General features: G+C 40.2%; 1 protein-coding gene across 4 annotated transcripts in view; it reads left to right on the top strand.

Moving 5' to 3' along the window:
* The window catches only part of kctd5b (potassium channel tetramerization domain containing 5b), a 32,934-nt gene extending 24,566 nt beyond the window's left edge, over positions 1 to 8,368 (top strand). For 2 of the 4 annotated variants that reach the window (XM_014158938.2, XM_014158935.2), the window contains 3 exons: positions 4,615 to 4,740; positions 6,033 to 6,100; positions 6,761 to 8,368. In XM_014158938.2, the coding sequence (XP_014014413.1) occupies positions 4,615 to 4,740; positions 6,033 to 6,077 (171 nt within the window). In that variant the 3' untranslated portion in view covers positions 6,078 to 6,100; positions 6,761 to 8,368. The remainder of the gene's footprint in view (positions 1 to 4,614; positions 4,741 to 6,032; positions 6,101 to 6,760) is intronic. The other 2 variants (XM_014158936.2, XM_014158939.2) reach the window with 1 other exon arrangement.
* Positions 8,369 to 12,931: the final 4,563 nt, after the last annotated feature.

Here is a 12,931-nt window from a genome sequence, read left to right as displayed (position 1 = left end):
TTTGGCACAGAGGTAGATGTACCCTGAAGAGATAGATATGGAGCCACCCAGATTTGGCCTTGAGGGGGTGTGGCAGCCACTAAAACAAATATAACTCAGACATTTTAATACATATTCAGCTTCCATTCACTCAACTTGGTATAAAAAACATTGATCTTTCGAATGCAAAATTGGCACTAAATGTCTGATGGCTCCAGTGTGGCCATCTTTGTTTTCACATATAGTCCTCTTTAACCAATCTTGGTCCTCTATTCACACCAGGATTTGGAACCGGTTCAAGGAACAGAACTGTTATTTTAAAAGCATTGGAACTGGTTATTAACATTCAAGCATTTTTTTTTCACTCCCACAAACAGAACAAAGTGCCTATGCAAAGCCTTCACTCTGTCACTCAAACTTATTCCAGTGCCTGCCAGCTAAAAATGTGTAGGCTACCTGCCCCTCCCCCTCCGAAGTATAGTCTACTGACGTTACAAGCGTGTTTCAGAAATTAGGGATTTTTTTTATTAGAGAAGAATGGATTAACCTTTTCAATACTAGGTAAGGATACTATAGTTATTTCAATGGCTGTATTAACTACAGAAAGGTAAGATGTTTTTATTTTAATTCTGGTGCCGCGCTGCACACACATGCCTGTTAGCTCGCTAGCTAGCTCTGGTCCAGTCTCTGAAGTTCAGACATTCAAAGTTCCTCAATAGAAGCCGCTCCTCCGTAGGTATAATTCTGTGGGCCTAATTCAGATAATGCATGTCATAACAACAAGATGCCCAATGCTTCAAGCCTCCCTCTCGCTATGCGCAAAATTGTCACGTCGCGCCCCTACACTTGTCGGTCCAATGCATGTAAATAGCTAGCCCGCTCCATAGCAAGCTGCTCTATCTGCGCTGATTGGTGAAGTAATTTACTGTTGAGCTAAATGTAAATTTGAGGCTTTAAAAAGGAACAAAGGAACCATATAAACCATAATGTTTTTGTTTTTTTTCCGAACCGGTTCAGAACTTTATTTTGCTGGTCAGAACAGTGGAATGGAACTAATAAAGTAATGGTTCTGTTTAGAACGAAACGATTGGAAAATAATTTTGGTTCGAACCCGATTTCACACTGCCCTTGCCTTTTTGAATGAGTACTCTGCTCTCTTGCCAGTTCACTTCAACAATTGTGGTCAGAGTACTCTTACATTCACATTGCTGTGTTTAGAAATGAACCAAGATCATCTTCCAATATTGACTCAATCCACTATGGGTAAATGTTTAGGACAAGCCATACCATCAGAACCGGTTGGAAGATAATAGATTTAATTGAGTTCATCAAAGACCATTATAATAAAAATATTAAATATAATAATGTAAATATGACTGGTAACAGGATAAATGGCAGAATATTAACTGCAGATTGAATGCTGTATTTGAAAATTGTATATGTGATGTAGGCTACTGCCCCTAACAGTTTGTGTTGATTTTGTAATTTACTTGTGTGGTTTTCATGAAATGTTAGTTTATTCGATTGTGGGGCTTGAATAAAGTAACTTTTTTTAAAAATGTTTAGTGCTGATGCTCTAAATATAAACATTGTTTAACTCCACACATATTTTGGAATCCTTAAATTGCTGCTTACCGCCCAAAAACAGCACACATTTTTCCCCCCCGCCAACCTGCACATGTTCTCTCGTTTGTGGCACCAACGTGAGGGGTTATAGCAGGGTAAATGGTATTGCAGTAGCCTACTGCATGGTGTGGTAATAATGACAAGCGAGCCTGAAGAGCTTTGGGTTCACATTGCACTAAAAAAAGAGAACCGGACCGTGGACTTAAAGCCAACCGAACTCAGACCACCTCTCGAGTTTGACTCGCTCCAGGGGCTCTTGAGGGATCTGAATTATTTTGGAGCATTCGCATTGCACCAAACTTTAACCCAAACCGAGTTCACCAAAAATTTCTGAAAGGTACCAAGTGTAAAATAAAACGTAGGTCATACCGGTATGTCCAATTTAGCTCAATCGCCTATTTCTCAGCCTCTGAGTATCTTTGAATGAATAACAGAAAATGTGGATGAAATTGAGCAGAAAAATAACTGTTCAAACATAAAACTTGACTAAATGTGTAATGTTCAAATGTATGCTTATTTTGGGGAATTAACACCAGTTACTGCTTGACAGACTGTCTGTTTTGACTCCAAGTTGGTAATTGCAATGACCCCATTCAGTGCTTTTATGGTTTTGGTTTTAGGGGGTTTGTGTGCAGGCTGTAAGTGTGTGTGTGGATAAGCTCTGAATCTCCCCTGACCCCACTATCCCTTTGGGGGGGTAAGAATGATCACTGGATCTCCCTGAGAGCAGGAATCTCACTAATCTTCTTACAGGGTTCCTGATGGGAAGCCCCTTAAAACACTTCCTTGACCTTTAGCTTAAGGCTCAGCAGCAGTGAGCCCTGTCATCTGGGCACACGCACTCCGCTAACCTATTGCCCTAATTTCAGAGCCACCCAGTCCTGGTTTGTGTTCATTGGGAAACGTTTTGCAACAACAAAAAATATAATTATTATTCAGATTGAAACTTGTGTGATAATCCATTTCTGACCTTTTTTCTTCACTTTCGTGCTACAAACCCGATCCTGGGCTGCCTTGAGATTTTTAACCGATCATCCACACTAGGTTGGTGGAGAGGTTTGTGAATGCTTATTCAAAGTAACCTTAGCAAACAAGTGCTCTGCAAATTGACTGCACTTACAGAAAATTTGGGGTTGACCATATTGTTTGGCTTAAGTAGGTATCGCGATTGGTGGGAGTCAATCATGGTACAGTAGCTGGTAACTTTAACGTTTAGCATCGATTATAGAGTAGTCTAATACTTTTGCCTCCTGTGTGAGACGTCTCTTGGCAACAACAGGGCTCCTGCAGAAGTGGCTAATGAGTCTGTGAATGTTGAGACATACACACCCACAGAGTACACTGTTAAGTTCTCATACACTACATGACCAAAAGTATATGGACATCTGCTCGTCAAACATCTCATTCCAAAATCATGGGCATCAATAGTTGGTCCCCCGTTTAATGCTACAAGAGCCTCCCACTCTTCTGGGAAGGCTTTCCACTAGATTTTGGAACATTGCTGCAAGAACTTGCTTCCATTCAGCCACAAGTATTAGTGAGGTCGGGCACTGATGTTGGCCATTTAGGCCTGGCTCGCAGTCGGCGTTCCAAATAATTCCAAAGGTGTTTGATGGGGTTGAGGTCAGGGCTCTGTGCAGGTTAGTCAAGTTCTTCCACACCGATCTTGACAAACCATTTCTGTATGGACCTCACTTTATGCAAGGAGGCATTGTCATGCTGAACCAGGAAAGGGCCTTCTCCAAACTGTTGCCACAAAGTTGGAAGCACAGAATCGTCTAGAATGTCATTGTATTCTGTTGCGTTAAGAGTTCCAGTGAAGGATAATAAGGGGCCTAGCCCGAACCATGGAAAAACAGCCGCAGACCATTATTCCTCCAACAAACTTTACAGTTGGCACTATGCATTAGGGCAGGTAGCATTCTTCTGGCATCCACAAAACCCAGATTTGTCTGTCGGACTGCCAGATGGTAAAGCGTGATTCATCACTCCAGAAAACGTGTTTCCACTGCTCCAGAGTCCAATTGCGGCAAGCTTTACACCACTCCAGCCAATGCTTGGCATTGCACGTGGTGATCTTAGGCTTGTGTGAGGCTGCTTGGCTATGGAAACCCATTTCATGAAGCTCCCGACGAACAGTTCTTGTGCTGACATTGCTTCCAGAGGCAGTTTGGAACTCGCTAGTGAGTGTTGCTACTGAAGACAGACGATTTTCACACGCTTCAGCACTCGGCGGTCCCTTCCTGTGAGTCTGTGGGGCCTTCCACTTTGTGGCTGAGCCGTTGTTGCTTCTGAACAATAACAGCACTTACAGTTGACTGTGGTAGACTTGTTGGGAAGGTGGCATCCAATGACGGCGCTACATTGAAAGTCACATCTCTTCAGTAAGGCCATTCTACTGCCTGTGTTTATCCTTGGAGATTGCATGGCTGTGTGCTCGATTTTATTTTATTTTATTTTTATTTTTTTATACACCTGTCAGCGTCAGGTGTGGCTAAAATAGCCAAATCCACACATTTTTGAAGGGGTGTCCACATACTTTTGTGTGTGTATATAGTGTATGTACACACACACACACCGCCTGGTTGAACACTAAAGTTAAAAGCATTCGACTGAGTGGAGGAACATTTTGTGTTCGTCTGACATTGTCAAATATGTATTTGCATGACATCGTATCACCTCACCGTCTGCATGTTTGTTTAATGTGCTGTTATCCCTGTCTGTTTCGTTGTGTCCTTTTTAAAAGTTAACCTTTAAGAAAGGAACTAACATTTTAAGGAAGCAAATATGACCCCCCCACACACACACACTAATTTCTTTCTACATATTTGGAGTCTGTAGCCAACTCACCTTTTGTGTTCTGATCTGTTTCTAGCTCTGTCTTCTGTATGTTCTAAGTATTATCTAATGCTTTTAATTTCTGTTCAAACTCTTCACATCTGCTCTAAGTACACTGTAATCCTCTTCTTTTTTTTTCTCTCTGAAGCTAACTCTCTCTTCCCCTCCCAGCTGGTCAGCATTGGATCCTCTTATAACTACGGAAACGAGGACCAATCTGAGTTCCTTTGTGTAGTCTCCAAGGAGCTGCACAACCAATCATATGGCCCAAACAGTGAGCCCAGTGAGAAAGCCAAGGTGAGCCCCATCCTAAAATGTGTTTACACTGAAAGTAAGCCCAATGACAAGCTTGTCTGAATGGTGGATTGTTCTAATGTCTAAATGCAACACATTTACTAACTATTCCTATGAGACAGTGATATAAGTATCCCTAGTTTACTGATGTCAACCTTCATAGAAGAGTCCATTTTGAAGCAGATAGGCTTGGACTGTTGCACAGAGTAATTAATTGAATTTGGTATTTTCTGAAAAGTATTTTTTTAAATGGTCAATGACTTTGGTTAGCGATTAATTTACTGAGAATTAGCCTTCAATTAATCTATCCAAATCCTTTTCATAGCATTAAAAATGAACTGTCAACCATTTTGTATCTAAATCAAAAGGACAGTACGGTCATTTAGTGTACAGTTATTAGTCAGACCACACGCAGGCCTACATCCATTAATCCAGCTTTACAAGATTGAAGTTGTTAGATTTGACCTTTCACCAAAAAACTGAAACATTTGAATCCACATTAGGAGAACGCTAAGAGCATAGCCTTGAGGATTATTGGGACTATTAGTGGAGAATGTCATTCTTTCTGAGGGCTTTGGGAGCAGAGCAGCAGGCCTAGCAGTGGGAATTACTAGTCCCATCTGCTGGTTCCCATGTGGGCCCAGTCCTCTGGGGCCTGCTTCATACTCTAGCTAGTCCCAGACTTGGTAATTCTATTGAATTGTTGCTAATAGGCTGACATTAAGGAGTCTTGGATTCTGTCAGTGGTTTTAGAAGTCACATGGATGTAGTCTAGTTACAACCAGTTTTAGATTTATTTTCCTATTGATAGGAATTTCAATACATTTACACCAGAGGCTTTTCGCTTTAGTTCTAAACAGATTTGGATACGCCTATTACAGTACGTCTGTATACTAAATGGACTAAGGTGCAACGCAATCACAAAGGGACATCTTGAGGATGGGGGGGGGCTTGGATCGATTGCAGGTGAGTCGTAGTAGATATGAAAGGTGGTCTACCCTCTGACCCTTCAATGTCCCTCTGTTGTGATCGTGTCTTGAACCGGAAATGTGAGGGAACCCCTTTTGAGAATCAAGTCCCAATTAGTTGTAGTAATAGTTGGTGATACATCCCCTGTTTTGAGTCTTCATTTGACTGATGTTGGTTTGAAGGTAAATGTTTTGTAACATTTACACAACCTTGTTGTTTTATACCCCACTTTACCCCTGACATTTTCTCCCCTTTCATTTTCATTCTTGTAAGACTTGCCTGTCTTGTCTTCTTCCTGTCCCATTTGCATGCTGCATGTTGCTCAGAGCGAGGACGAAGAGACGGATTATGAAATGAATGACTCTGATTAGGGTTGAGCACTTATGACTCAACGGTGAGAGCTCAGCTGCCCTCCTTTCCTTCGACTCCCTCCATCTTACCTTTCCACAACTCCCCCATGTGTCTTTGCCCTGGTGCTTGCAACCCTGATCAATAAGATGATTATGTCTGGGCTTTTGGTCCTGTCAGGCTTTCAATCACTTCATAAGTCTTTTACACACTGTCTCTCTAGAACTAAGGTTGGCTGCAGTTGTCATTATTTACTTTTTAGCAATTAGCAAATATTTGCTTTGTATTGCTGACATGGAAACCAAGTGCACTTTATCTTAGGAAACCCCTCACCATATCCTATCCTCCCACTCGTGTGTGTGTGTGTGTGTGTGTGTGTGTGTGTGTGTGTGTGTGTGTGTGTGTGTGTGTGTGTGTGTGTGTGTGTGGCACCTGCATGTACTCGCTTGCTTGGATCATTGTGTGTGGGAAGGAAAGAGGTAAAATCATGTCGACTTTTGTTTAGATTCTCAAGGAAAATTAAACAAAGATGCATCTAAAAAAAATGGTACAATAAATTGATTTTTAGATTTAGTAGGTCTGTCCCATTCACAGATACCAGACTCAAAGATTGAGCTTGCTGCAGTGTAGTTTCACATTTACAGCTAAGTAATTGCAGGGATATTTTACTATATATTTTAACATGAACTGATTAATCCCTTTGCAGATTCTTCAGGAGAGGGGATCCAGGATGTGAATGATCAGTATTACAAGCACCAGGTATAGAGTACAATCGTATGAGTCATAATACCCATAAAACCTAGCAGTCAAACAGGGTAATGGTTACAATTGTTTTTCCACCAATCATTTTTCCCATAGGGGATTTTAGAAACACTTAAAATAAGGGCTGTGTTTTGTGTAGGCTTACCTTGGGGTGATGTTTTGATAACTGTGTAAATCTCTCTAGGACAAGATTACTTATCAATATATTTACCCACGAAAAAATGTAAATCTAACCACTAATGTGGCTATCATAAAGAAAAACAAATACGATGGTGATCTGGATGAGACTGCTGAATCGAGGCAAAGGTAAGAGTCTGGATTAACTATCTAATGATAGCTGAATGTAGTAATAAATTGGGAAAATTTCTTAAACTTGACTATTCTGTGAACTGTCTTGTGCAAGTTTTAAATTGACACAATACTTGTTTAGCAAAGGTTTTCAGCTAGAAATGACATGCAGGAGCTTGTAGGGATTTGTAGTCTTGCATGATGTCTACTCTGATGCTAATTAGCATTTTTGAATATGAGGGGAAATAGAAGCGACTATCTTGATAAGTCACCTTGTCCGAGAGGGATTTACATGGTTATCAAAACATCACATCAAGCCTAAACAAAACACGGCCCTTTTATTTTAAGTGTTTCTAAAATCACCTATGGGGAAAAATGATTAGTGTGAAAACGATTTGAAACCATTTCCCTGTTTAACCGCCAGGTTTTCTGGGTATTACGACACCTCCACTGTGGGGCTCTATAACGATGCAAACATATCCTTGACAAGGAAGAACCCGTCACACAACGGATAAGACTGTTAAGAGGGACGTACATTTGTTTGTGTTTTTCCTCCATTTTATTTTATAATGTAAATAAGTCTAGAGACTGTGTGCATGTAAGGTTAAACTGGACCATTTTTGAATTAGTGGCAAATTTCTTCTAACTAAAAGTGATGAATTATAATGTTTTATGCTATAAAACATAGCCATGGTCATACACGGCCAATGATTCACTCAGGGGCTACTTTTGAGTTTCTGTTACCTTCTCACTCCAGGATCTTGTAAGGGTTTATGATGATCAATCTCTTATCAAGCATAAACTGCTAAAACCTGTACTGTCAGTAGTAGTAGAAGGTAGTTAAGCATACTTATTGAGAAATTGGTCGCAAAAGAGACAGGGATTCTTCATTTTGTTTTCAAACGAGTTTAATGCTTCCTTTTCTGGTGTGTCCTCTGTATTTTAAATGGGACTTTCTGTTTAAAGCGTTTATTTAGGGGTTTAAGATATTTTTGAGAAGGTTGGGGTTTGCTAATGTTTTGAAGGTAACGGTGAAGGAATATATGTTAATATCCTTAGGGTTGTTGATGTGCATAATCTAAAAAGTCAATTTAATATTTAACTGTTAAACTGCACGTTTTGTACACTGTATAGTTAAACACAACTTCAAATGTAAGTTGTTGTACTGGATCATAGCTAGAAAGTCTTGACAATTTTAAATTGATAACTTGAGTTTTGCAATGTTTGTACATGGGTCTCTGCATATTAAGACTTGTAAATCAAGGTTCAAATGGTTGGTGTGCTGTTTTACTTAGAAAACACCTGAAATCTTTTGATATCCAATAATGTGGGCAATATACCTGGGCTCAGACATTGACTGTTATGTTGTAAAAAGATATATTGGTCTTGAAAGGCTACACATTCTTTGAGACATTTTTGTATTGTGTAGACTACAGCATTCCAAGCTAGTTGGAGGATGTGTACATTGCTTTCCTTACACTGCAACACTGTTTTAAGGGTAAATGCTGCATTTCAGGAGACTTTTTATACCGAGAATTGTTTCTGACCGGAGATGCGGTACTGCTCAACTTTTGATAGTGTTTCCTTTTCCCAGTGATGACCAAATCCAATGTCTTACGTGCCGCTTATACATGAACTTTTAGTGTCCGGGATAAGTAAACATTTCTGGTTGCGGGCACACGCACTCTGTATGTGCAGCAGGAAACATATATTGACCCACAACTATTTTACACACACTCTTTCCATGAAACAAACAGTTTTATATCATTAAAGGTGATTGGATGCATGTTTTTGATATACATACATACATACACACACAAGGGCTTTTAAAGTGGAAACTATGAAATCTGCAGAGGTTCAATTTAAATAAGTGTGTTTTGACAGCTAGGCTATGTTTACATTTGCTATAGTATTCTGAAGCCTTCCAGCGATCTTGCACTCCCCACTTACCTAAACATTGACTTGTTTGACTGGAGAAAAGGGAACAAGCACACCCCACTCTAGATAGACTTTAAATGCATGTAAATAGTTAACTTAATTTATGTTAACGTATACATTTCCAAGTGGTTTGCTACCACTTCAATGTTAGAGCTGGTAATCTCTTGTGGACAGACTACGTAAACATACAGTTGCAATTCCTGACATTAAATCCTAGTAAAAATTCCCTGTCTTGGGTCAGTTAGGATCACCACTTTATTTTAAGAATGTGAAATGTCAATAATAGTAGAGTAATTTATTTCAGCTTTTATTTCTTTCATCACATTCCCAGTGGGTCAGAAGTTTACATACACTCAATTAGTATTTGGTAGCATTGCGTAACTTGGGTCAAACGTTTCAGGTAGCCTTCCACAAGCTTCCCACAATAAGTTGGATGAATTTTGGCCCATTCCTCCTGACAGAGCTGGTGTAACTCAGTCATGTTTGTAGGCCTCATTGCTCGCACGCGCTTTTTCAGTTCTGCCCACAAATTTTCGATAGGATTGAGGACAGGGCTTTGTGATGGCCACTCCAACACCTTGACTTTGTTGTCCTTAAGCCGTTTTGCCTCAACTTTGGAAGTATGTTTGGGGTCATTGTCCATTTGGAAGACCAATTTGCAACCAAGCTTTAACTTCCTGACTGATGTCTTGATGTTGCTTCAATATATCCACTTAATTTTCCTCCCTCATGATGCCATCTATTTTGTGAAGTGCACCAGTCCCTCCTGCAGCAAAGCACCCCCACGACATGATGCTGCCACCCATGTGCTACACGGTTGGGATGGTGTTCTTCGGCTTGCAAGCCTCCCCCTTTTTCCTCCAAACATAATGATGGTCATTATGGCCAAACAGTTCTATTTTTGTTTCATCAGACCAGAGGACAGTTCTACAAAAAGTACGATCTTTGTCCCCATGTGCAGTTGAAACCGTAGTCTGGCTTTTTTATGGGGTTTTGGAGCAGTGGCTTCTTCCTTGCTGAGCGGCCTTTCAGGTTATGTCCATAGGACTTGTTTTACTGTGGATATAGATACTTTGGTACCTGTTTCCTCCAGCATCTTCACAATGTTCTTTGCTGCTGTTCTGGGACTTTTTCGCACCAAAAGTACGTTAATCTCTAGGAGACAGAACGGGTCTCCTTCCTGAGCGGTATGACGGCTGCGTGGTCCCATGGTGTTTATACTTGTGTACTATTGTTTGTACAGATGAACGTGGTACCGTCAGGCGCTTTGAAATTGCACCCAAGGATGAATCAGACTTGTGGAGGTCTACAATTTTTTTTCTGAGGTCTTCGCTGATTTCTTTTGATTTTCCCATGATATCAAGCAAAGAGGCACTGAGTTTGAAGGTAGGCCTTGAAATACATCCACAGGTACACCTCCAGTTGACTCAAATTATGTCAATTAGCCTATCAGAATCTTCTAAAGCCGTGACAACATTTTCAGGAATTTTCCAAGCTGTTTAAAGGCACAGTCAACTTAGTGTATGTAAACTTCTGACCCACTGGAATTGTGATGCAGTGAATTATAAGTGAAATAATCTGTCTGTAAACAATTGTTTGAAAAATTACTTGTCATGCACAAAGTAGATGTCCTAACTGACTTGCCAAAACTATAGGTTGTTAACAAGAAATTTGTGGAGTGGTTGAAAAATGAGTTTTAATGACTCCAACCTAAGTGTTTGTAAACTTCTGACTTCAACTGTAAATGGTACTGACCAATTTACGTAAGAATTTAGTTCTGCGTTAACCGAGAAAGTGCTGGAGACAATCTTATTTTTTTCCCCCTGTGAAATGGTGACTAGCTCAGTCAGCTTGAGGAGACTAGTGTCGGTCTCATGAGTATTGTTGCTGTGAGATTTGTAGTTTTTTTTTGTTTAGTTAGCTTGGTTCCATCTTAATCTTAGCAGTCTGTGTACTTTGGTTTTGACCTGTATAACAGCATCACAGTGGCTGGCTGCACTACCTATTCAGCAGCACCATTTTACACACTGCTAGACTACATGCCATGGTCATTTAACTTTAATGAAGAAAATTATTTTGTGCAGCAAAGTATCCAGTCTGTACTGTAAGATATGCAAGTTCCCAGTATATTGGGAAGAGTCAGCTGGTTACTTCATCACAGTCCACTGTAATGCATGATTGAAGACAGTCACACACAGGCCTATTATTCCAGAGTTGATGGAATGTACTTGTTCCACAATCAGAATTATAATGCTCTTGATATCGAAGATAATTATCAGAATGATGTCGTATCACTACACCTGTCACTTCTGACTATTACCATGATTTTATGCAATGTAAAAATGTTACTGGGATAGATGTATTGTCTTGGATAGGTTAACTTCAATAAAATGGTTTGCATTTCACATGTCTATCTCTGTTCTTTTTATACAGTTTGTAGCAGCGCACTCAGATTTTTTTGTAAGACTTTGTACATAAATACTTCAATCAGCGTACATCAATACGTCAATAAAATGCTCAAATTAAAACTACACCGAAAGGGACAAGACGAGGCAACAAAAATAATCCAAAAACGTATCTAATACTGTCACTAGTGGCAAAAGCAGTGCTTAGTTTGTACATTTTGGAGGCGCTGGAACAAAACATGAGCCGGAGAGCGAGATGACCCTGGGTGCTCTGAGGTACCAGTACGCATGAGAAGAAAAAAAAATCTCCTTTATAATAAAGCATTGAATGCTTTTTGTCATGTTTTTGCGTAGATCAGTGGCGTAGAGGCGCTTGTGAAAGTTGCACACATCGGTAAAAATGTGTAGTCTAGGGTTCGGGGGAAATGTGGCCTTTTTATAAACGCATTTGGTGCAATTCTACATTTTAGATAACTGGAGACTTTAGCAGAATATTCATTTTATACCTAACAAATTATCGAAATGACAGGCTACTTTAACACTTACAATCTGAGATCAATAAAAACGACCTTCAGTCCATCAATAGCATAGACCTCGGCGTGTGTGGTGACGCGCATTGTACAATATGAGGAAATTATAGTCTTAAAAAGCTTTCCAGTTTCACTGACTCACGGAAAATGAGGCTCAGCTCATTCACCGGCGTTGGCCGATGCGCTCGTGCCAAAAGCTTATCTCTGTCTTGTTTAACTTGGTAAAACAATGCTGTTCGCTCAATAGGCCTATTTGGAAGTTGATAAACAAACATTGGCAGTAGAATGGCCTTACTGGCAGATTAGTCTTTTCAGCAGGATCAATTTGCTTTCCAAACTATTTTCCCGCGACTGTATTTGAAATATTGTGAAAGGCCTGTTTTGGCTGCATGATGTTCACTGACAGATTTGCAACGCGTTCCCGACTGTAGGCAGATTGGGCTACACAATCCACAGCACAGGCAATAAAAAAAAAAGCTTGACCGTATTCCGAATTATTACATTTCTTTCTGAACAAACAGGAGCAAACTTTATCAGGGGTTCTGCGGCACCTCCAGAACCCTTCGCGCGACTATAATATGATTTGCAGGCTCAAGTCTATCAGAGTAGAGAGAAATCATATAAAGTGAATTTCATTCTAGTTCTGTGCGAGGTACAGGCGCGCTTCTCTCTCACCACATCAGGCACGTTTTCACGTAACGTTTTTTTTTTAGGGGGCTGCCAGGAGAATTACGGAGGAGTCAACTTGAATTAGCCTAACTCTGATTTATAATTTGTACATTGCCAAAAGTGATAGTTATTTTTCATGCCACAAGAGGTACCGGATCCTAGAAAATGGGTTCCGGAAGGACACTGTCCAAAACAGAGTTGCCGGATGCTGTTCGGGCAGGATCTGACTCAAATTAGGCACTGTACAAAAGCACAATGTCTGTCTTACCTGGAGAGGGAAAAATA

This window comes from Salmo salar, chromosome ssa19 (assembly GCF_905237065.1).
Source record: "Salmo salar chromosome ssa19, Ssal_v3.1, whole genome shotgun sequence".
NCBI lineage: Eukaryota > Metazoa > Chordata > Actinopteri > Salmoniformes > Salmonidae > Salmo > Salmo salar.
This window is presented reverse-complemented; position numbering and strand designations above follow the sequence as displayed.